Source organism: Arvicola amphibius, chromosome 6 (assembly GCF_903992535.2).
Source record: "Arvicola amphibius chromosome 6, mArvAmp1.2, whole genome shotgun sequence".
NCBI classification, from domain to species: Eukaryota; Metazoa; Chordata; class Mammalia; order Rodentia; family Cricetidae; genus Arvicola; species Arvicola amphibius.
The window spans coordinates 441,326-464,673 of record NC_052052.2 but is presented as its reverse complement, the minus strand read 5'-3'; the positions used below and the strand labels follow the sequence as shown (position 1 = coordinate 464,673).

Here is a 23,348-nt window from a genome sequence, read left to right as displayed (position 1 = left end):
GTATACTCTGGGCAACTAGGGAGCTCACTGACTGCTACTACAGCTCCCAACATTAGACCGAGGGATCAGATAGCTCTGCTGGGGTTACTTCAGTTGTCAAGATCTCAAGATAGTGCCAGGGATGGTGGTGCATGCCTTTAATCCCAGAACTTGGGAGGCAGAGGTAGGAGAATCTCAGAGTTTGAGGCCAGTCTGGTTTACATATCTAGTTCCAGGACTACACAGAGAAACTCTGTCTCAGAAATCAGTCAGGAAGTGGTGGCACTTTCCTTTAATCCTAGCACTTGGGAGGCAGAGGCGGGGGATCTAGGGTTCGAGGCCAGCTTGGTCTATACAGAGCAAGTATCAGGATAGCCAGGGCTACAGAGAAACCCTCTCTCGAAAAACAAACAAAATCTCAAGGGCCTGGAATTTAGCCCAATTCTTACACTGAAACTTCCTCCAAAGACCCCGAGAGCACCTCTGTGGGGTTATCTCCTTCTGGGCCTCTGGCATCATCCCCTGGAGCTTGGGGTGGAGGTCTCTGGCTGGCCTCTGATATGGTGTGGGACTGCCCCGAAGCAGTATCGACTCCCAGCTAGGACAGCTTCCCCCAGCAGAGCCAGTGAAAACCCAGTAGCAGCCGGGCAAGGGCAGAGACATCCAGTAGCAGCTCCAGCACGGACGAGACAGATGAGCTGAACCACAGTCTCCACAGGCTGCCTATGGCACAACGGCTGTGGAACCTGTGGGCAGATGGGCAGTAAGTCCAGCAGGGCCTCCTGTATCCCACCTATACACAGGAATGTGGAGGGGACTGCCTCTACCCAGCCCTCATCCTGTGTCTATCCACTCTGAGTATACTGTTGCTTCATCCTCAATATGGTATTTAAGCTCCTGATAAGAGAATGTTCACCTTGGCCACACTGCTTCTAGGGTAGGGGCAGAGGTATAAGGGTGTTGGCAAAAGAGATGCAGGATGTGTCCCTGGGGGTGGGGGGGGTGCGCCCACCTCCGGCTCTGGCTCTAGCCTTAGCTCCATGGGTCTCTTACTCTCTGAGCACAGCACAGCACAACACAGCACAGCACAGCACAGCACAGGGACTTGCAGAGCTACATGCTCCCTGCTCCAGTACCACAGTGGAATGTGAAGAGCACCAGGGACACTGGCTAGTCCACCCCACATGACTTGGCTCCTGCGAAGAATCTGTACAGACACCCTGGGAGGGACGGCACCAGTGGTCATCCTGTAGTGCTTTGGAGACTGATGCCTAACTCCCAACCCCATTATCCTCTCTGGCCTACAAGGCCTGGGGCAGTGGGAGATAAAAGAAAACCAGTGGGTTGGGTTTCCAGGTGCTGGTAGGCTGGGTAGGAGCAGTGACCTGAGGGGTTGCTGACGGGGCCCATTAGGAGTCACTGCCTCAGAGCCCTGACAGGCTCACCCCAACGCTGGGTGTCACTTGTGGCTGCAGAGCCGGGTTCTAGCTGGAGCAGATCTCCGTCACAAGCTGCTGAAGCAGGCCACCAGGCATGCCTGAAGAGACAGCAAGGACTTAAGCTGAGGGCCCTACCTGCACACGGTTCAGGGACTCTCTTTGCCACCCATTCCCCTGCATGGGGTCTGGGGTGTTATATAGCATCCATGCCCTTAGCACTGTCCGTGCAGAGGACAAAGGGACTTCCAAGCCAATGCACCTTGTCTTGGGGAAAAGGGGCCTCAATTATGCTCACTGCATCTTGAGGCCCTGCCTTATCCCAGTGCCTGGGTTGGACAGGAAGTCCAATAACCCTGCTTACCTCTCAAATTCCAATGGTATTCTGTGTCCCTGGTCAGAAACCGAAGCCACTGCATTCTAGAAGGGTGTGTGTAGTTGTGAACCATGACCTTGATTCCAGTCTCCAAGGTCTGAAATCCTTCCAAGGAGATGATCTTGCCTTTTCTCCCTGAGGACTAGGCTGATCCCTGAGGAAGCCAAGAAAGAGATGTTGAGGACACCTGCCCAACTCACTTTATAGTTAACATGCAGATGCCTGCTGGGGATTAGCACTCACCATTTATGATGGCAGGGGCTCTGCAGCCCAGCATCCTTAAAGGTATAGCAGTTACCATAGGTCTGGTGGGACTTCGGGAAGTGCCAGAAACCCAAGGCCAGGCTTAGATACTTGTCACTTTCTACCCTGGCATGTGTGCCCTGAGGGGCCATGGCCTGTCTATTGTGCAATGAGTTGTCTGTAGCCAGCGTTGGGCAGCTAACTCCTGACCCCAGGATAAAGCCACTCTGCTGGTGGGATAGAGGGGAGCAGCCCACCAATCCTGCCTGCTTACCCATCCCGGACCTCCTCACTGTCATAGTGATAGGACAAGACAAAGTGGTCACCAGGTCACCCCCAGGCAGTGGGGAATAGGACCGAGGTGTCCATGTAGCAGAAATATCGTTTCTGAGCAGCCGGTATACCCGAGGAGCAGGCACAGTAGAAGAAGCAGTCGTCACCGATACTATCACACCGAGAGTACACGGTTAGGTCAGACACAGCCCACTGTTTCTCCCTGCTAGAAAAGCCTTCTGAAGCACAGAAGCATACCAGTACCCTCACCTCCTTAAGTCCCAGAACTCACCAGTCTGAAGTCCACTTTGTACTGGATGTCCAGATGACTCAGATTCTGCAAATGAAGCCCACGGTCCAGCTGGAAGTGGGGCTTACAACTGAGTATTTTAGCAAAGCAGGCATCCCAGCCCTCACTAATGTTGAATCTGTGAGAGCATAGGTGTTCTCCCAGGCAAATGCATCACATACTTTCAGATGTTGGGGTATGGCATTTGTTCTGGAGGCAGGGTAGATCATTGTAGGGTTCCCCATGACAAGGATCCGGGTGATCCAGCACTATGTGACTTCAGTGTCCCTGTGTGTCCAATGAAGACAGAAGTCTGTTCCCCTTCTAAAAAAGAGATTTTTTTTAGAAGCTGGGTCTGTCAACTCTCATAACTTCAGAGTTGAGGTCAAGTCCCCAGCCTGGCTGTTTCCAGGGTCACATGACCTCATGACAGGCTCATAGCCACTCCTTACCTGGAATTCTACTTGGCCCTTCCTCCTGAGGTGCCCTACAACCAAGCTTACAACTGACCTATAAAGTTCCCTTTTACCTCATAACCCTGGGCTCCTAGTAGTGTCTGGTTGTTCCTTTAGCAGTGACACTGAGAGATCTGAGAAGTCCTGACTAGGTCCTGACAGGGATTAGGAGAAATGACATCATGAGGTATCATCTGAGACCAAACCCAGGAAGACATCCCAGGCTGAAATAAATGTTGGGGAGCCCATACCCAAGACTGACAATACCCAGACCTCCACCAATGTGGGTTCATGTCACATAGAGTGACAGATGGGAGAATTTGCACTCAGAGTGCATGGGCACTGCCATGGTGACTAGGTAGCTCCAATACTGCTTTAATAGAATCACAAGCTGCCAGCAGAGCACCTCCAGGGCACCCAGGAGTGGCATCCCCCAGGATACTGACTTAATTAGGTTCTGGCAGGAACAGACAAGGCAGATAGTACTGTGGGCAGTGGCATTCCACACCTCAGCAGTGTTCCTTGGGAGGAGTGGGAATGGACATTCAGCAGCAGGAGGAAGAGCCTGGGTTAAGTTGTCTGAACTAGAGCAACTCATATCTCCCAGAATTGCTGGGGCTGGAGAAAGGAAGAAAGAAAGGCAGATAGATAGATAGATAGATAGATAGATAGATAGATAGATAGATAGATAGTAGATAGGAAGGAAGGAAAGGAGAGAGGGAGGGAGGAAAGGAGAGAGAGAGGGAGGAAAGGAGGGAGGGAGGAAAGGAAGGAGGGAGGGAGGAAAGGAAGGAGGGAGGGAGGGAGGGAAGGAGGGAGGGAGGGAGGGAGGGAGGGAGGAAGAAAAGAATGAAGGAACACTGACTGGCCTCTAATTCAGCCTCTTTCACATCTTCCTGGGAAAGCCTGAAGGGACAGCTAATTTCTGGCACTATGAAGTGTAGTGAGGGGCTGCAGGCAGGCCTGCTTTTCATCCCACTCAGCTCCCGCATAGCTAGCTTAGCCCCAGAAATAACACACAAACTGTATTCATTTAAACACTGCCTGGCCCATTAGTTCCAGCCTCTTATTGTCTAATTCTCACATCTTGATTAACCCATTTCTAATAATCTGTGTAGCACTAAGAAGTGGTGTCTTACCGGGAAAGATTCAGCATGTCTGACCTGGTAGCTGGCTTCAAGGCAACAACTGTCCCAGAGAAGAGAGGCAGGGCAATTGCCCAAGGCATCTGCCTCACTTCCCTCTTCCCAGCATCCTGTTCTGTCTACTCCACCCACCTATGTTTTAACCTATCAGGCCAAGCAGTTTCTTTATTAATTAACCAATGAAACAGCAGATAGATAGAAACACTCCTACGTCAATGAAGTTCAGCTTCATGTTTTACTCTTGATCTGGGCCTCAGAGTGTATGTCTTTCCTTCTTGGCCTGTCCCACACTCGCTTCCCCAGGTGCTCCTGGTCCTGTGAAGGGGAGGCCGGCTGGGGTAGCGTAAGAATGTCCCCTATTATTGACAAGAGGCCCCTGTGGTCACTATTCACTAACTACTTATTGAGAGAGACCGAAAGGGGTTGGAAAGATGACTCGGGTGATTAAGAGCACTAGGTATTCACGCTACCCTGGTAGGTATGTTGGTGCTTCCAACAAGGACAAGCGAGTTGGAGAATGGCTATGACCCAAACTCTGGCTGTTGTTTGCATTCGAATTATCTTAGGGTTACTATTACTGTAATGAAACACCAGGAAAAACAAGCAAAACAAGCAATTTGGTGAGGAAAGGTGTCCTAGTTAGAGTTTCTATTGCTGTGATGAGAAACCATGACCACAGTAATGGTGGCATGCAGGCAGACATGGTGCTGGAGAAGGAGCCAAGAGTTCTACATCTGGCAGGCAGCAGGGAGAGAGAGAGAGAGAGAGAGAGAGAGAGAGAGAGAGAGAGAGAGAGCCAAAGTCCACCCCCAGTGACACACTTCCTCCAACAAAGTCACATCTACCCCAACAAGGACATACACCTCTTAATAACCGATCATTCAAATATATAAATCTATGGGGTCATTCCTAGTCAAACCACAACAAGAGGATTTATTCGGCTCACACTCTCACATCACTGTTCATCACTGAAGGAAGTCAGGGCAGGAGCTCAAGCTGGACAGGAACCTGGAGGCAGGAGCTGATGCAGAGGCCATAGAGGATTCTGCTTACTGATTTGCTCCTTACTGCTTGCTCAGTCTGCTTTCTTTGTTTGTTGAGATAAAGTTTCTCTGTGTAACCCTGGCTGTCTTGGACCTCACTCTGTAGACCAGGCTGGCCTGGAACTCAGATCTACCTGCCTCTGCCTCCTGAGTGCTGGGATTAAAGGCAAACATCACTCTGCCCAGCATCAGCCTGCTTTCTTATAGAACCGAGAACCACCAGCCCAGGGGTGACTACACCCCACAATGGCCTAGGCCCTTCCATATCAATCACAAATTAAGAAAATGCATGACAGGCTTGTCTACAAAACAACAAAAGTGGCCTAAATTACCTTGATTAGGGACCACAGAACCTTGGGGAAGGAAGAGGCAGAGTCTATGCTGATGTGCTTTCTGAGTTGGACAGTGGGAGAAGCCACTGATCTCCCAATGCTAACTTGCCACAGTGGGCTGACCGACAGGACACTCCCCAGAGCTGCAGCAGCCCAAATCACAACTCAGGTGGGTGGGCTCATCTACCACCTGCATTATGAATCAATGGCCACTGCTGGATTCATGGTGCTGAATCTCAGCCACCAATTGTCAATAATCAGTGAGCCCACTGCTGATGCTCAGAAGAAGTCAGGGTCATGGTGAAGGACAAGGCCTTAAAGTTGAACAGCAGTTCTGCCCTACATATCTGGTTGGCCAGGCACTGCCAATGACTGCTTCTTCTCTGCAGCCCAAACTTGCATCCCTGGAACAGCTTGAAGACACCCTAAGGACTGGACACTTAGTCCAGTCTTCATCTGCTTCTCAAGTGACCAAAGAGGATGTGAGACCATCTGGGTCCTTTTCTTCAGATCCCAGCCCTTCCTTGCCCTGCAAGGTGGAGTCCCAACACTTGCCATATCCAGCTTGGTTTCCTGGAACCTACACACACTGGGTTCACAGGCAAATGGAATGGGAAGGTGCTGGGTCAAGAACATGGGATGTGTGTGACAAATATACCACCAACCTAAGAACAAACTTGAGCATCCCAGGAATGCAATGGTGAGGCAGGAAGGTGAGCATGAGGGACTAGGAAGTCTGGACATCTATCAGCCTCTCTGCCCAGCTTCTCCAGCTGCCAGGATCCGAACTCGTACCCAGAACATCCTCACTGGCAGCCTCATGCCTCAGCCCCAGCCAGATAATCTGGCTAAGTGACCAAGCTGTGACACCTCCCCTCCCCTGGGCCTGGAAGGAGACCGTGGGAGAGGAAAACACGTCTTAGAGAAATGTCCTCGAGCATAATGATGGTATTCATGGAGCTGGATGGAAAGCTTGGTACAAAAACACAGGGACTATTTTTTATGAGGACGGCTGTCCTCAGGGCTAGGAGGCTGTCGCAGGGTTGGCTAAGCCTGTGATCATGAGTTGCGCTGTACACAGGGATCTTCATGGCTAGAGGGGTAGCGAGAGCAAGCGGGATGACCTTTAAGGAACCCTCGCGTTAAGAGCAGACGAGTGGATCCTCAGGCAGGTGATCGGTGGCCGTCTCAGATCGTGGTGAACTCACGGGTCCCCGTCCCGGACTGGCCCGAGATTTGGTGGACGGGAGCACTGCGGGGATTCCTGCAGCCACTTATTGTTCCTGGGGTGCCAGCCAGACAGTATCCTGTCTAGGGAGCGTCCTGGACGAGTCAAGCAACCAGCCCAAGTCTCTGAGACAGAAAGGAGCCACGTCCGTCCCCGCCCGTCCCCGCCCCGCCCCACCCTCGCCCCGCCCCCGCCCCGCCCCCCGCCCCAGCTATTTCCCAGTGCGCACGCGCCAGCAACTCTTTGCGCCGCGGCGGGGCGTACTTACTCCGAGACTGAGAGGAGACACCCGGGACACCCGGGAACGGACAGTAGAGCCCTTCACCGAGCTGCCTAGAGAAGCGCTTCCCCTAGCAAACGGCGCACCGGAAGCGGAAGCGGCGCCCCGGCCACCTCCCCCTCCTCGAGCGGCCATCTTGGAAGCCGAGCGGCGGTAGCAGCCGAGAAGCTGCGGCAGGTGCGGTGGGGCCGAGTCCCGGCGCGGGTGCGGCTCCCAGAACGGCCCCCACTGTTCCGCACCCTGCTCTGGCGTCGACCACGGCGAAGCTGAACGCGGCGGCGGCCTCAGGGAGAGGTGCTGAGCGCTCGCTCGCGGGCTGCGCGGGGCCTCGGGCCCGCTCGTTCGCCCCGCCGGAGCCGGCCGCAGCGGCGGGCGGGGACTCGGGGGACTCCGCACGGCGGGTCCCGTTCGTTACGTCGCCTGCTGTGCCCCGACCCGGACCGGAGCGTCCCTTCGCGGACACGAGGTCGGTGACTGAGGGCACCCTGGGGTTCCCAGCTGGGGTTGGTGCCTTGGGCAGGGTAGAGATGGGGTTTTGCCACGCGGCACCATCTCCCACGGAGAGGCCTGTTGGTTGGTGCACTCGGAATAAATACTTCCAGGAGTAGCCAGGGTCGACCTTTAAAAGCGTTTCCGGGAAGTTCGTGCGGTGGGGTGGCAGCCGTTAGAACCTCAGACTTGCTTAGTAAACCCCGACAGAAGCGAACGTGGCCACCGTTATGCCCTTGGAGGTAACAGAACACGGGGAAAGTCAGAGTGGGACTTGGACCCCGAACAAGAGACCCTGCCCTGTGCGGGGGGCGGGGTGAGGACAGTGGGGATACTGTTTACTTTAACTGTAGACCCTCAACCGATGACCTCGCCTCCTAATTGCTTAGTCCAGTTCTCAGTTCCAGATAGACAGCTAGGAAGAAATAAGGCAAGGCCACGGTCCATTGTAAGCGAACAAGTGCAGAGAAGTAGCCTTTTTTGTAAGCAGTGGTACAGGCTTTATTCATTCCAGGCGTGTGAAATGATAATTTTGCTTAAGCAAAAAAAAGTTAGGATTTTATTTAATTGGAAAGTCCTGTGTATGAGCTTCCGGCAGAGCTAGGTCTAGGTGCTAGGACTCGCACTCATTCGTCTGCACATCACTGTGTTCCTGAACTCAGTGTCAGCCCCCTGCTCAGGTGTGTGTGGGGAAGTGGCCGTCGGGCTGCTACTGTGAGCCCCTGGCTCCTTGGAAACCCTTGCCTGGCCTTGGGTGTGTCAGGCCAAGGTCTCATTCCACACCATCACCTGACCTGTCTGTACTAGTGTGGGAGAGATGTCCAAGAGACACAGTGATGTGGGAGAAAAAGAGACTTACTTTGCTAGTGACTGGCTGCTTCCTGTCACCTGCAGTCCCCTAGGAGAATCATGAAAGAAAGTGTTGTTCAGAATGAGGCAAAGGAGTAGTTGGGGCAACGGAGGAGTCATAAGTATGATTTTGTGTTTAAAAGCAAGTTTGAAGCTGGGCACGCAGCTCAGTGATATAACTCTTGCCTCCCTCGCTCCTGTGAGGCTCTAGGTTAATTTCCAGTGCTGAAAAGAAAGAAAAGTTAAAACCAGTCATAGTGACACATTCCGTTAATATCAGCACTTGAGGGAGAGGCTTGGGGGATCTTCGAGCTTGAGGTCAGTCTGGTCTACAAGGTGTATTCCAGGACAGGACAGCCAGAGCAATACAGTGAGACCTTGTCTCACATTCCCCCCCTCCCCCAACCAAAACCAAAACCAAAAACAAGTATGAGACGGACCTTGGTCTTGTGACTGACTAGATAAGATTGGTTTTCAGAAGCCGGGCGGTGGTGGTGCACGCCTTTAATCCCTGCACTCGGGAGGCAGAGGCAGGCGGATCTCTGTGAGTTCAAGACCATCCTGGTCTACAAGAGCTAGTTCCAGGACAGGTTCCAAAGCTACAGAGAAACCCTGTCTCGAAAAACAAAACAAAAAGATTGGTTTTTTTTTTTTTTGGAGTATCTTAGTAGCTCTGGCTATCTTGGACCTCACTCTGTAGATGCCTGTCTATGCCTCCCAAGTACCAGAATTAAAGATGTGTGTTACCACACCTGACTTTTTTTTCTTTTCTTTTTTTAAAAGACAGGATCTTATGGTATTCTAAGCTATATAGCCTAGGATGACTTTGAACTTATGATTCTTTACCTCTACCTATCCAGTTGTAGGAGTACAGATACACACCACCATGCTCTGTTTAATGTGGTGCAGGAATCAAACACAAGGCTTCATGCATGCTAGGCAAGCACTTAACCAACTGAGTTACATTTATAGCCTGGCACAACTAACCTTGCTAGTTTCCTGTGTGTCCACTGACTTTGGTTATGCATCCTATCTGATCACTTAGCTGAATCTAAATCAGTTGTTTTGGAATTACCCACTGAAATAATTTTGTATATGTTGGAGTATTAACTTCAAGGGTGAACATAAGGGAAAGAACAAGTCTTGTGGTTCTGCTTGTAGATCATTGGCTATTGCTTTGTTTCTTACTAGGTGCTGGGCAAGTTGAGCTCTCTGGCCCACATGGCTTCTGAAGCCAAGAACTTGGGGACAATGCTTTCTGGAAGCATTTCTTGGCCATGCTGGACTGTAACCTTGTTCCTGGTGTGAGCATTCTTGGAAGCATCAGGCAAAAGCCCTTGATTCTGCCAGAAAGGTTCTGTGCACTATACTCTTAGACCATGGGGGTGGTGATGGTGGTGGTGGTGGTGTGGTTGAGAAGGACAGAAAAGGAGGTGTTGATTTGACTAGGGAAGTCAGTGAGGACCCTGATGGATGTAGGTGTGTTTCCTACCAGTCCAAACTGGGCTGGGAAGGTTGGGCTGTCTTAGGTACTGTGAGAGCTGGGTCTAGATGGGCTGTTCCATGGGTGTGGCAGATGAAGAAGCTGTTGCCATTATCTGCTGTCTCTGGTGGGGAGTGGATGGTTAAGCTGCCTTGAGTTGGTGCACGACGAGCTGAAGTGTGAAGAGATTGGCGGTTCTTGTGGTTGACAGGAAAGTAATGTGTTTCTGCATTATGGTTGTTGGAATTGGAAGGAAGTGAACAAGTAATACGTGGACTAGGGTTTATCCCCACTTCCCCAAATGAGAAGCCACATGAGAGGATTGTGGTGGATACCCTGGCTGAACTATCCCTCTGCAGGCCCTGAGGGTAGAGAGTAAGTACATACCAAGCCCTGGTTGTCCTGAGGTATCAATACTGGTAGAGGAGGCAAATGCAGAGGTCTGAGGTGATTGTGTCTACCAAGAAATTAGCCAGGCCAAAGGCTAAAAGTCGATAACTCTCAAGTAATATGCAAATACTGAAGAGAATGAAAGAACTTGGGCTGTCTGCGGGGAATAAGTCAGACAAGACTAGGGTAGGGTTGACTTTAAATTTATCTAGTTTGGGAAGTTAGAATGGGGAAATCACAGCTTTGATGTTTGATGTTCGCTGATGTCTAGGTCATGGTTGAAGTGACCAGACAGCACTCTGAGATGGTTTAGGGATAGTGGTAGGAAGAAGTGGAGGCTGTGCTGGGCAAACCCTGGATCTTCAGTATCATAAGATATGGCCATCTGTAACTGCCCATGTCTAGCCTGCTCTTTTTGTAGCCAAGCTCATTTCCTGCTTTTTTTCATCTGAACTTAAAATAAATATATTTATTTATTTTTGGTAGTGGGGAGGTGTGTGCTGTAGCATGTGCATGCAGGTCAGAGAACAGTGTGTGATAGTTCTCTCCTGTCATATAGTTCCTGGGAATTGAATTCAGGTCATCAAACTTGGCAACAAATATCTATCCACTGAACCATATCACCAGCCCGTTATCATCTCTCTGATTTGTATATCCCCAAGTGGCCCCTCAATTGTATTTTAGACAACTAGTATTCAGACTTTATTTTTAGTTGTAGATTTGTGTTAGTGTGTTTCTGTCTTAAATCATGAGAAAAGAGAACAAGTAGGAGCTCTTCTGACACCTCTGGCAGTGGAAACACTATTCTCTCCATCACTGCCTCCTTCTGGAGTAGAGCTAAGTGGTCTGAGTCCCTCATTCAGTTCTTTTTCTGAGACAGAGTCTCACTATGTAGACTGGGCTGGCTTCAAACTCAAGAGTTTTACCTGCCTTTGCTTCCCAAGTGCTGTGATTAAAGATGTGTAAAAGTTTTTATGTTATATGTATTTATTGTTTGTGAATGCATGCATGCTTGTGTATAAGTGTGCACGTATGTGGGCTTGTTTGTGGAGGTCAGAGGACATCTTGAAGCAGATAGTTCTTTTTCTTCCACTATCTGGATTCTGATGATCAAACTCTGTAGATGTAAGTTTCTGTCCTGCTGGGTCTCGCAGCCATTCAGTCGCAAAAAAACACACAGAGGCTTATATTAATTATAAACTGTTTGGCCTGTTAGCTCAGACTTTTTATTAATTAGCTCTTAGCTGGGCAGTGGTGGCACATGCCTTTAATCCCATCAGGGAGGCTGAGGCAGGCGGATCTCTGTGAGCTCAAGGCCAGCCTGGTCTACCGAGAGAGTTCCAGGTCAGGCCCCAAAGCTACAGAGAAACCCTGTCTTGAAAAACCAAAAGAAAAAGTAAATAGCTCTTACAACTTAAATTAACCTATAATTCTTGTCTATGCTTAGCCATGTTACTTGGTATCTTTTCTCAGTATGGCATTCTCATCTTGCTTACTCTGTCTCCGACTTGTGACTATGTCTCTGCTTTTCCTCTTCCCAGAATTCTAATCTGTTTGTCCCATCTATACTTTTTGCCCGGCTACTGGCCAGTCAGCATTTTATTAAACTAATAAGGGGGGGGGCAATCGAGTGCCAAATCATTGCAGTGTACAAGAGCATCATCACACAGCAGAACGCCATTGGCAGTCTTGTTTGGCATGCATTTTTACCTGCTCACCGAGACATCTCAAAAGCCCTAGTCCCTTCTTAGCATTGTTGTGGTCTCACTGCCTGTGTGTGTCCTTCACTGTTGCCTTATGTTGAGGCCCCAGAGAGACCTTCCTAGTAGAAGTTCCTGACGTAATATCTTAGGGTTTCTGTTGCTGTGCAGAGACACCATGACCATGACGACTCTCATAAACAAAACATGTAATTGGGGCTGGCTCACAGTTTCAGAGGTTTAGTCCATTGTCATGGTGGGAAGCATGGTGGCATGCAGACAGACATGGTGCTGGAGAAGGAGCTGAGAGTTCTAAATCTATATCCACAGGCAGCAGAAGTGAATGCTTCTCTAGGCCTAGCATGAGCATCTGAGACTTTCAAGCTTGTCCCCGCAGTGATCCACTTCCTCCAGCAAGGCCAGACCTGCTAATGGTGCCGCTTGCAGTGGGCCTGTGGCGGCCGTTCTTACGCAAACCACCATGTATACCCTAGGGCTGGGGTCTAAAACTTTGGGATTCTAGAAATTTGGCTTTGTCTCTCTGGCTAATCTTGTTCTTTGTCCTTCGCTGTGTTTGAGCTCCTGCCTGACATGGTAACCAGTGTGTTCCCCTGAACATGCCTTCAGCCTAGTACATGTATCTAATTCTCTGAAAACATCACATCATTTCTTTGTTCCCACTGCTGTTACTTGTGAGTGATGATAAAAAAACAGACTTCGAAGCCAGGAGAGGGCCGTGGCTTTCCTGTTGTGAAATGCCCATTACTGAGGAGTTGCTCTTTGGAGCCGGTACAGCCTGACTTCATGCCTACCCAGATCCCACTTGAGTAAATGAGTCTGTAAATTCTTTGAGGATAAAGTGCAGCTTCATGGGTCTTCCTGCCTTGCATCTGTATCACGTGGGTAAATGAGAGTGGTGATGGTGGTGGGGTGCACAGAAGAGACGGGAGGGCGTGGTAGTGGTGATGGTGTGCACCAAGTGGGGTGCACAGAAGAGACGGGAGGGCGTGGTAGTGGTGATGGTGTGCACCAAGTGGGGTGCACAGAAGAGACGGGGAGGGCGTGGTGGGGGCAGCAGTTGTCGGTGTTCTTCTGTTCTCTGTAAATAGAGATGGCTTTTCTTTTTCTTTTAAATAGATGAGCAATAACAGCAATAAGAGAGCTCCAACAACAGCAACACAAAGGTTGAAACAGGACTACCTTCGAATTAAGAAAGACCCGGTGCCTTACATCTGTGCTGAGCCCCTCCCTTCAAATATTCTTGAATGGTAAGATTCTGTATTCCTGCTGGGCGGTGGTAGCACGTGTCTTTAATCCCAGCACTCGGGAGGCAGAGGCAGGCAGATCTCTGAGTTTGAGGCCAGCCTGGTCTACAAAGAAAGTTCTAGGACAGCCAGGGCTACACAGAGAAACCCTGTCTCGAAAAACAAAGACATTACTACTTTTAGAGGTTTCGAAATCTTGAGAAGATTTTCCTGAATTAAAAATAAAAAGTATTTTGCAGATTAGATGTTGTTAACAGAAGAAACACATGAGGGGCCTCTTTGGTGTCAGAAGGAACCCTGTTCCAGTGATGAAAGTCAGATGTGGTTCCTGGGGTATAGTTGGCTGCTGTGGGGACTAGATTCATGGAGGGGCTTGCTTACCTTTTTCCGGTTTGTGGGAAACTCCTCTTTATTATGTGCTGGTTAGAGGGCTGTAGGTTCACCCTTTGATTTGATTATGTTCTAGGAAGGACTTGCTTGAGATTGAAATTAATGTAGTTTTTTTAATTGTGTTTTTTATGTTTGTGGAGTGGGTGCATGTGTGCCACCACGTATATGCGGAGGTCAGAAGACAATTTTGGGAGTCAGTTCTTTTCTTCCACCATAGGGGATCCTAGGACTGAACTCGGGTCGTCAGATTGTGTGCTTTGCTCACTAACCCTCCTCACCAGCTCTCACTCACTATCTGCTAGAATGGAAACCCAAAAGCATCAAAGGGAAGAGGTAGATGGGGTGAAGTCCACAGAAATGCAGAAAGAAGCAACTAGATTCCTGGCACTGGGTGTTTGCTCAGAGGACCCTTAGCTCCCCAACAGTGAGCTTGGACAGTCAGATACTTGGTGCCAGGCTCTGTTTGAGTGGCCATTAGGCTCCTGTGCCTGCCACCCATTGAAACACCAAACTCCTAGGAGAGAAGGATTTAGCATGAGCCATGATGTGTGTGTCCGTCCCCTTTTTGTTTAGAGTGGTGAGTATTGCCCAAACAGCAGAGTCAGGCCTTTTGTGAGAACTTTATAGTTTTAGAGAGTTAACGTGGTTTACAGATCAAGTAATTTGCTTCTCTCTCTCAGGCATTACGTTGTCCGAGGTCCTGAGATGACTCCTTATGAAGGTGAGTAGAAAAACACATGAATCATTCCTGTCAATGTAAATAATAGTCTTTCTGTTTGGATATATAGTAGTTAAATCAGATTTACCTGAACCTCATCCTAGTAAGTCTTTAAGTCCTAGAAATATTTGCTAATTTTGGTATTTCTGGACTGTTTGTAATTAATCACCTACATTCCCCCAGCCTCTTATGTTGATTAGAGATGGGGAAAAGATTTTTTAAAATTTTATTTTGTGTGTCTGGGTATTTGCTTGTCTTTATGTCTGTGTACCACATGTATGCCTGGTGCCTACAGAAGAGGGGGTCAGACCCTGCAGTTACAGACGATTGTGAGCCACCGAGTGAGTGCTGGGAATTGAACCTGGGTCCTCTTGCAAGATCAGCAAGTGCTCTTAACTGCTGAGCCATCTTTCCAGCCCAGGGGAAAACAGATTGGAATAAATAGTAAAACATTCTTCTCTTTCTAAGGCCAAAGGGAATATTGTCAAAAAATTGGTGCTGGGTACTTTTTTTTTCTTTTTGTTTTATGTTTTTTTGTTTTTGTTTGTTTGTTTGTTTGTTTGTTTGTTTGTTTTGAGACAGGGTTTCTCCATAGCTTAGAACTTGTCCTGGAACTAGCTCTTGTAGACCAGGCTGACCTTGAACTCATAAATCTGCCTGCCTCTGCCTCCTGAGTGCTGGGATTAAAGGTTGTGTGCCACTACCTCCTGGCTAGTGCAAGGTACTTTTAGTGTCTTCAGAATTGTTTCCAAGCTAAGTGGAGGCACGTAAGACTTAGGAAGGATATGGGACTTAACAGGTTCTTACCTTTCTTTACTGCTTGCTAGTGTTGACCTGGTGTCCCGATCCCTCAGGTAACCAGATACTACTAGGGCCCTCAGTGATTTTGGCAAATTAGTTCTTAGAACTGTCAACAGATTTTTAGGGTCCTATGACAAGATTGACACCATCTCACAGTTAAGCCCAGGGCAGAGCATTGGCCAGGTAGGCAGTGCCTCTGCTTCCAACCATCAGGCCTAACTTTAGTGTGGAACACTTCAGAGAGGAGATGCTAGTGGTTCTGTGAGGCACTGGGTTCCACCCTCAGCATAAAGAGTATTGTTTGGCATCTTTGTTTGAGAGCTTGCGTGGTTGAGAATAAAAAGGGCAAACTTTTGCAGGTAGTTTGACTGATACTTTTTTTTTAAAGTTTTTTTTTTTTGTTAAAGATTTATTTATTATGTATACAACATTCTGCCTCCATGTATACCTGCACGCCAGAGGAGGGCTCCAGATCTTATAGATGGTTGTGAGCCACCATGTGGTTGCTGGGAATTGAACTCAGGACCTTTGGAAGAGCAGCCAGTGCTCTTAACCACTGAGCCATCTTTCCAGCCCGACTGATACTTTTTTTAAATAAGTTTTTTTTTTTAAGATTTTATTTATTTATTATGTATATAACATCCTGCCTCCATGTATGCCCGCGGGCCAGAAGAGGGCGCCAGATCTCATTTCAGATTGTTGTGAGCCACCATGTGGGTGCTGGGAATTGAACTTAGGTCCTCTGGAGAACAGCCAGTGCTCTTAACCACTGAGCCATCTCTCCAGCCCTGACTGATACTTTTTTTTAAACAGGTTATTCTTTGACCCAGAGATCCTAAGTTTTGGGTTGATTTGTTTTGGATAACGAGTGCAGGGTCTATTGGGGCGGGGTGGAGATAAATGTGTGTGCACGTCATGATGATGGTGTGTGCAGTACCAGACACCAGAAACTTGTCTGAGCCTTACAGCAGCAGGGTGTGGTGAAAGAGGGGAGGCATACAGGCTGTTTGTCTTGAAGAGCCCTTCATACTTCTTTTGGTTAGTCCCTAATAGATGTGAAAGATGGGCTTCCAAACAGTTGGTAAAAATAATATGAAAACACTTTGTGAGCTGGGCGGTGGTGGCGCACGCCTTTAATCCCAGCACTCGGGAGGCAGAGGCAGGCGGATCTCTGAGTTCTAGGCCAGCCTGGTCTACAAGAGCTAGTTCCAGGACAGGTTCTAGAAACTACAGGGAAACCCTGTCTTGAAAAACAAAAAAACAAAGAAAAAACAAAAAAACAAAAGACACTTTGTGTGTTTGATGTACTTGAACTATTTTAAGTTTTGAAGTTATTTTGGGTTTTGGTATTTGTTTTTAATTTTTGTTTGTTTTTTGAGACAGAGTTTATCTGTGTAGCTTTGGAGCCTGTCCTGAAACTTGCTCTGTAGATCAGGCTGGCCTTAAATTCACAGAAATCCACCTCACCTGCCTTTGCCTCCCGAGTACTGGAATTAAATGCATGCACCACTAAAGCCTAGCTGTTGTTTTGAATTTTTAAATATGTGTATGTGTGCACATATATGTATGTGGCACCGTGTGTATGTAGGAGCTAGTAGAGGTCAATAGAGGTGTTGGATCCTCTGTAACTAGAGTTACAGACAGTTTGAGTAGTCATATGGATGCTTGGAAGCAAACCTCAGGTCCTCTGCAAAGGCAACAGTTGCTCCTAATTTCTGAACCTCTCCATTCTGATTTTAAATTTTAAATTGTGAGCGTTTGAACACTGTGTGACAAGACCTCACCTAGCACTCAGTCAGCTGAGGTTTGTTGATGTGGGATGGATGGGCTGGACACGGGGCGAGAAGAGGGTCGCCCTGAAGGGCATATGAGCAGAGTCCTGAGACTCAACCCTGATCTTGTCACTTTGCTTTCAGCCGTTCCTATTTCCTAACGTATAACTCCAGTGTCTTATCCATTCGTGCTGGTATCCTCTGTTCTTCCATCTCCTTATCCTCCTCTGTGTTGTTCTGTGGGTCCTGTCCCTCAAGCTGCCAATTTACTGAACCCTTGTCATCCCCTCTTTACTGCCTCTCCTCAGCTGTTGCTACTCAATCAGACTTAGCCATTGGTAGCTGTGGATAATATTCTCCAAGAGTCTATAAGGAATCCTCTAAATTGTCTTGTCTAAGGGATTTCTTCAGTCCTCAGTTTCTATTTTGTTGTTGTTATTTTTGTTTTTGTATTTCGAGACAGGATTTCTCTGTATAGATTTGGAGCCTGTCCTGGAACTCACTCTGTAGACCAGGCTGGCCTCAAACTCACAGAGTTAAAGGCGTGCACCACTACCAACCAGCTAGTCCTTCGTTTTTATCCTCTAGTATATGATGCTGTTGATGGCCACTTTCCTGTGCTCTTCCTCTTTATTTATTATGTGTGAGGTAGCCTGGCCCTTCCTCCTGGCCTTCTTAATGGCTCCTCTGCAGCTCCTCATTTTGAGCTCGGTGACAGTCCTGTTCCTAGTACGCTTGGACACACTCATCCTAAGAGTAAAAGCCTGACTTCCTATGGAAAGTTTGCTAATTTACCACTAATTGTGGATTTAATATGATCTTATTTGTGTTTTAGGAATGTTAGGACTTACTCTAAAATTTACATGAAAGGACAGAGGACCTAAAGTAGATTTAAAAAAAAAAAATGCTTTGAAAGGAGAATTAAATGGAAGAGCCACTGTTTCCCGTACATTATGTGGCTCTAGCAGTGAGGGACAAGCAGTGGTACAGGAAAACAGATGGTAGAGCATGATGTAGAGCCCAGAAACAGAACATATCACCAGGTCAGTCGGTGTCAGCAGAGCACAAACCAGCAGGGAAACATAGCCTGACAAAATAGTTTAGCTTTGTTGTCCGGGTTTCTGTCCCTGGACTTTGGCCAAGGTTATGCTTGTGGCCCATTCATCATAGACTTTTCTCTGTGCTCTTGGTTAGGTTTGTAGAGGAGCCTTTTGCTGATTGTGTTCCATGGCAAGAACTGACTTTGGTTGCAGGGGAGAGGGTCTGTCTTGCTGTAGTCATTTTGGTAAAAGCATTCCTCTGGCAGGCATATCTTCATGCTTTGAGGGTGAGACCCGCCCACAAACACTGAGTATTCTTTAACCTGTGTCTTGGAATTAGGGATAGAGATCAGTGGTAGAGTGCTTAGCATGTGCAAGGCCCTAGGTCTAATCCCCAGCACAACCAATCAGTCAATAATGTGTACTTATACACAAAAAATCACATTTCAGTGGGGGTGGGGGTAGGGGTGTGCACATATGTGTGCTAAGCTAGAAGAGGGTGTCAGTTCTCCCTGTTCCATTGAAGCAGTGAACCTGGACTTGCAGCCAACAAGCTCCAGTGATCATCTCTCCCTCCCCTCACTGTTAGAGTTGTAGCCACGCATGGGACGTCTTGTTTCATGGGTTCTAGAATCCAGACTCTTCATGTTTGCGTAGCAGGCTCCTAAATGTTGATCCATCTCTCCAGCCTTCATTTATTTGTTTTGTTTTTTGTTTTTGGCTTTGTTTTGTTTTGTTTTGTTTTAAATTTATGGTTTTTTGAGAACTTACTTTGTACACCAGGCTGACCTGGAGCTCATAGAGATCCACCTGCCTCTGCTTCCCAAATGCTGGAATTAAAGGTGTGCATCACCACGCCTGGCTCATTTATGTGTTCTTTAACGCAAGTAGTTAACTGATGTCCAGTAGCTTGCTGTTTTCCTATATAATTTGCACTATGTTATATAGATTCCTCTTTCACCTAGCTCATGCCTGACATCCATTCATGTGACTCTTTTCTTTGAAATGCAAGTGGGTCTTTTTTTCTTCCTGCACACAAATGCTGGTGCTAGGAACCAAATAGTGGAGGAGGCTCAGTTCTCAGTCAGGGAGGAACATAAAGAGTCTGGAGAGAGAAGGGGGTGTTCTGTAGCTGTAGTGAGCAAGTGATCGTTACAGACTCCTGTGGGCACAGTTGTAATGGATGGAGAGTCAGAAGCTGGGGGACAGGCTGTAGTAGTGGGTTGAGTCTGTGAGTCAGCATGGAGAGAGCAGTGGGATACTGTTGGCTCAGGAAGCCAGCTGGAAACTGGATAAGGTGGTAAGAGTTGAAAAGTAGTCACACTGGCTCTTAACAAGGCTAATAAGGCTATTTTTCTTTTGATATAGGTGGCTATTATCATGGAAAACTAATTTTTCCCAGAGAATTTCCATTTAAACCTCCAAGTATTTACATGATAACCCCCAATGGAAGGTTTAAGTGCAACACAAGGTAAGCTTCCTGGTGATGCAGTGCTCTGAGCTGTCTGTGGACATGGGAAATGTACATTCTTCCTTACAAAAGTCATTTTCTTTCAGGCTGTGTCTCTCCATCACAGATTTCCACCCAGACACATGGAATCCGGCATGGTCTGTCTCCACCATTTTAACAGGGCTTCTGAGCTTCATGGTGGAGAAGGGCCCAACCCTGGGCAGCATAGAGACATCGGACTTCACGGTGAGGTGTGGCAGCGCCTCGCCTGGGGCCTTGTGGCACCGTGCTCTCCAATCTCTCATCCTGGTTCTGCCCTGTTTCTGGCCACATTGTAGAAATCTCTGCTTTGGCTGCCTCAGAACATGGCCCATGGCCTCACTGCCCATCTCTGTCTCCAGCTCTGCTTGTGTCCTTGCTAAGAATCCCTGACACTCAGGAGACTTTGTAAGACTTGAGAAGGGGCTGCACAGCACCTGTTCCCTGCTCATTTCAGTTCTCTGTTTAGATGATAGGAATCATGATTGTGTGATGTTAATTGGTAACAAAAAGATAAATAAGCCTTCATAAGACATAATTTTTGAGAAGAGAAAGCATTTTGGATGCTTTCTATAATCCTTGACTCTGCAGGAGTCTGTTTTGAGGTTTTGTTTTGTTTGCCATTAGGGTCTCATTATTAGCATATGGTGGTCTGGAACTCACTATGTAGGGCAGGCTGTTATTGAATCTGTAGTGATCCTCTTACCTCGGCCTCCTGAATGCTGAGATTACAGGTGTGAACCATCATATCTATCTCTTTTTTTAAGAATTTTTTTTTTTAACCCCCAGACAGAGCTCCATGTAACTGCTCTGGCTGTCCTGGAACTCCCTTTGTAGACCAGGCTGGCCTCAAACTCAGAGAGATCCACCTACCTCTTCTAGGATTAAAGGCATGCACTGCCCAGCAAGAACACCAACCTCTTCCTCCTCCTTCTCCTCCCCTTCTCCTTCTTTTCCTCCTCCTCCTTCTCCTCCTCCTCCTCCTCCTCTTTAATTAAAGTTAGCCAGGCAGTAGTGGCTTACACCTTTAATCCCAGCTCTTGGGAGGCAGAGGCAGGTGGATCTCTCTGGGTTTGAGGATAGCCTGGCCTACAGAGTGAGTTACAGGACAACCAAGACTACACAGAAAAATCCTGCCTCAAAAAAAACAAAACAACAGAAAAATTAAAATTAGCTTTCTGGCTGATATTTCCCTTCTCTTTCTTCCTAGAAAAGACAGCTGGCAGCACAGAGTTTAGTGTTTAATTTAAAAGATAAAGTCTTTTGTGAATTATTTCCTGAAGTTGTGGAGGTAAGAAAGCAAAAGTTGGAACTCAGTTTTTGTCTTCCCCTATGTTAAAAACACTTATGATTTAATTGTTTCCAAAGAAAATCTGTGTCTGTGTGCCTACCGCTGTTTCCCTGTAGATGGAGAGGAATTGCAGCCCTCCATGTTGTTGCAGGACATGGAGGGGTCTGTGTTGGCTATGCCTCTTCTCCAGGTCCTTACAGTGTAGGAAAGACAGAGCCCAGGGATGGGGGAGACCCTAGGAGACATGTATAAATGTTGGGGACTGAGTGTCCTTACAGAGGCATGAAAGTTGCCAATCAGAGGCCATCCCTCAGGTGATCCACCAGCTGTGGCTAGGAGGTACATGGGTATGTGGAGTTAAGTGTTCCCTGATTTGGCCTGGAGTTGAGACCATGACAGTGAGCAGAAGCACCAGGTTGGACAGTGGTGTAGTACTTGATGGCTCATTGTTACTCCTGGTGCAGGCACAGAATAGTAATTTTGATATCTTGTTTTTTTTTTTTTTTTTCTTTCCTCACCTGTAAAGTTGGGACCAGGAACTATCCTCTATTGGGTGAGGATCTGCTGCAGGGGAATGCTGACCTGTGTTCTGGGTGGTAGCTCTGGTTCATAAAAACTCGAGTGCTGCTCCCAAAGGAATAGGTTTGTTAAGACAACTGAGGGTTCTTGTGTTTTTCTCTCAGGAAATTAAACAGAAACAGAAAGCACAAGATGAACTAAGTAGCAGGCCCCAGAACCTTCCCTTGCCAGACGTGGTTCCTGATGGGGAGATGCACCGTGGCCAGAATGGGATCCAGCTCCTCAACGGGCATGCACCTGCTGCCGTCCCGAACCTCGCTGGGCTCCCACAGGCCAACAGGCATCACGGACTCCTGGGCGGCGCTTTGGCGAACTTGTTTGTTATAGTTGGGTTTGCGGCCTTTGCCTACACGGTCAAGTATGTGCTGAGAAGCATAGCACAGGAGTGAGGCTCGAGCCGCAGTCGACAGCTGCTGCTGAGGGACGCAGGGGCCAGAGCTTGGTGCAGGCGGAATGGACATGCTGCTGAGCACAGGATGGCCTGCTGGACTCCTGGGCTTCACTTTTTAAAAACCTTAAAAAGAAAGCAAAAACCAAAATGTGTGATTTGGAGATTGGAGGTTCTTGCCTCCCTCCAAAGGCTGATGTGGGCAAGGGCCAATCACGCTTTGGTTTTATTGCTTATCTCCTGTGTTGTCTTTTGGACCTGTTTAGTAAACCTGTTTTTTTTTGTTTGTTTTGTTTTCCATTTTATTAGATTTCGTCACTTAAAAAATATAAAACTTTAATGCCTATCAAATAAATACTCTGTGTGTTCTTAGTGGAGGAGTGAAGGCTTCATGACGGGCCGTGCTGCACATCTCCAGCGGGCTGAGCCGGGCTGGCTGGGAACAGCCCTAGTTGCGGTCTAGGAGAGAAACTCTGCTTATGAACGGGAAAAATACTTTAGAAAATGCTTGTTCTGTTCTTGTCAAGGTAGAAGAGTCAGCTTGCTCTCCCTGACCTCAAAACAGTGGCTGAGGACTACAGTGAAGGCTTGGGCGGGTGGGGGATGGTCCTGGTGTTACTGTCAACCTTAATACCTGTTAGTTTTTAGATGCTTGACTCCCTTATGGCCAACATCTTGCCTTTTAAATGTTTGTGTTTAATGTATCTGCAGTAGTTGTGTGGGAAGCTGTTATCTGTAAGGTACCAGATGGAGGCAGTGACATTGTATAGGACATCAGTCATCACCAGGGGACTAGAGACCAGTGGTGAAGCTGAGGTGTAACCTGTGTGATCATTTTGGTTTAGTTCTGTAATTTGCAATTAGTATATACCCTCTCCTGAAAAGGTTTTAGTTATGCCTTCATTCTTGAACGCCATGCTGCCTGTGTTAATGTTCTTCCCTGGTAGACTGAGCAAGAGTCACGGCTGGCTTGGGGGAAGGGTATGTTGCTGTTGCCAAAAGGTGGATTGATAATCCATGGCGAGCCTGGGCCTGGGCCTGTGAAACCTGCGGCTATTGGCTGAGATGTGTCTATGCATGGCATGGTGGCAGTAGGTGGAGCCCTGTAGACTTGAACTTCCTTTAGCACTAGACCTTAGTTCTTCCCTGGTTGTGTAGTACTCTGTTGCACCTGGGTAACTGTTTAACATCAGTTCCAAAGTCTCCTTGTTTCCTGAAGTTCTTATAAGGCAGAATGTTAGTTTACTTAACATGTAGTGTTCTCTGTATGTGAAATCTTTATTTTATTTTATTTTATTTATTTATTTTTTTGAGACAAGGTTTCTTTGTGTAGCCCTGGCTGTCCTGGAACTCACTCTGTAGACCAGGCTGTCCTCAAGCTCAGAGATCTGCCTGCCTCTGTCTCCTGAGAGCTGGCACCACCACTGTTTGGCTGAAATCTCAATTCTTGGCAGCCCAGAATGAAAGAAAATCTTAGTGCTGTTATTAAAGTAGAAGAAGTCAACCTATTCTCTGACCACAAGGGGTCGCACTTAGTGTAGCAGTTGCCTGCTGAGAAGGCTTGATAGATTAGCCCCAAGACTTCGCCCTTCTCCCAGCTCCTTTGAGTGCTAGAGGACCCTGTA

General features: G+C 47.9%; 1 protein-coding gene and 1 long non-coding RNA gene across 4 annotated transcripts; one reads left to right on the top strand and one right to left on the bottom strand.

Annotated features, from left to right (window-relative positions):
* Nucleotides 1-305: 305 nt before the first annotated feature.
* LOC119817567 lies at nucleotides 306-7,432 on the bottom strand. 2 transcript variants are annotated; one of them, XR_005285917.1, is made up of 5 exons: nucleotides 7,068-7,432; nucleotides 2,600-2,920; nucleotides 1,780-1,945; nucleotides 1,425-1,516; nucleotides 306-725 (listed from the first exon to the last, which is right to left on the bottom strand). It is a non-coding gene; the product is annotated as an uncharacterized LOC119817567 (long non-coding RNA). The 2 variants fall into 2 exon arrangements; XR_005285916.1 differs by having other exon boundaries at nucleotides 306-1,516.
* Nucleotides 7,084-22,095, top strand: Ube2j2 (ubiquitin conjugating enzyme E2 J2). 2 transcript variants are annotated; one of them, XM_038334885.2, is made up of 8 exons: nucleotides 7,084-7,545; nucleotides 9,609-9,771; nucleotides 13,128-13,258; nucleotides 14,326-14,366; nucleotides 19,345-19,447; nucleotides 19,534-19,672; nucleotides 20,676-20,756; nucleotides 21,440-22,095. In XM_038334885.2, exons 3-8 carry the CDS (start codon nucleotides 13,128-13,130, stop codon nucleotides 21,722-21,724), a joined length of 780 nt encoding a protein of 259 aa, XP_038190813.1. In that variant the 5' UTR covers nucleotides 7,084-7,545; nucleotides 9,609-9,771; the 3' UTR covers nucleotides 21,725-22,095. The 2 variants fall into 2 exon arrangements, with proteins under 2 accessions (XP_038190813.1, XP_038190812.1); XM_038334884.2 differs by lacking the exon at nucleotides 9,609-9,771 and having other exon boundaries at nucleotides 7,085-7,545.
* Nucleotides 22,096-23,348: the final 1,253 nt, after the last annotated feature.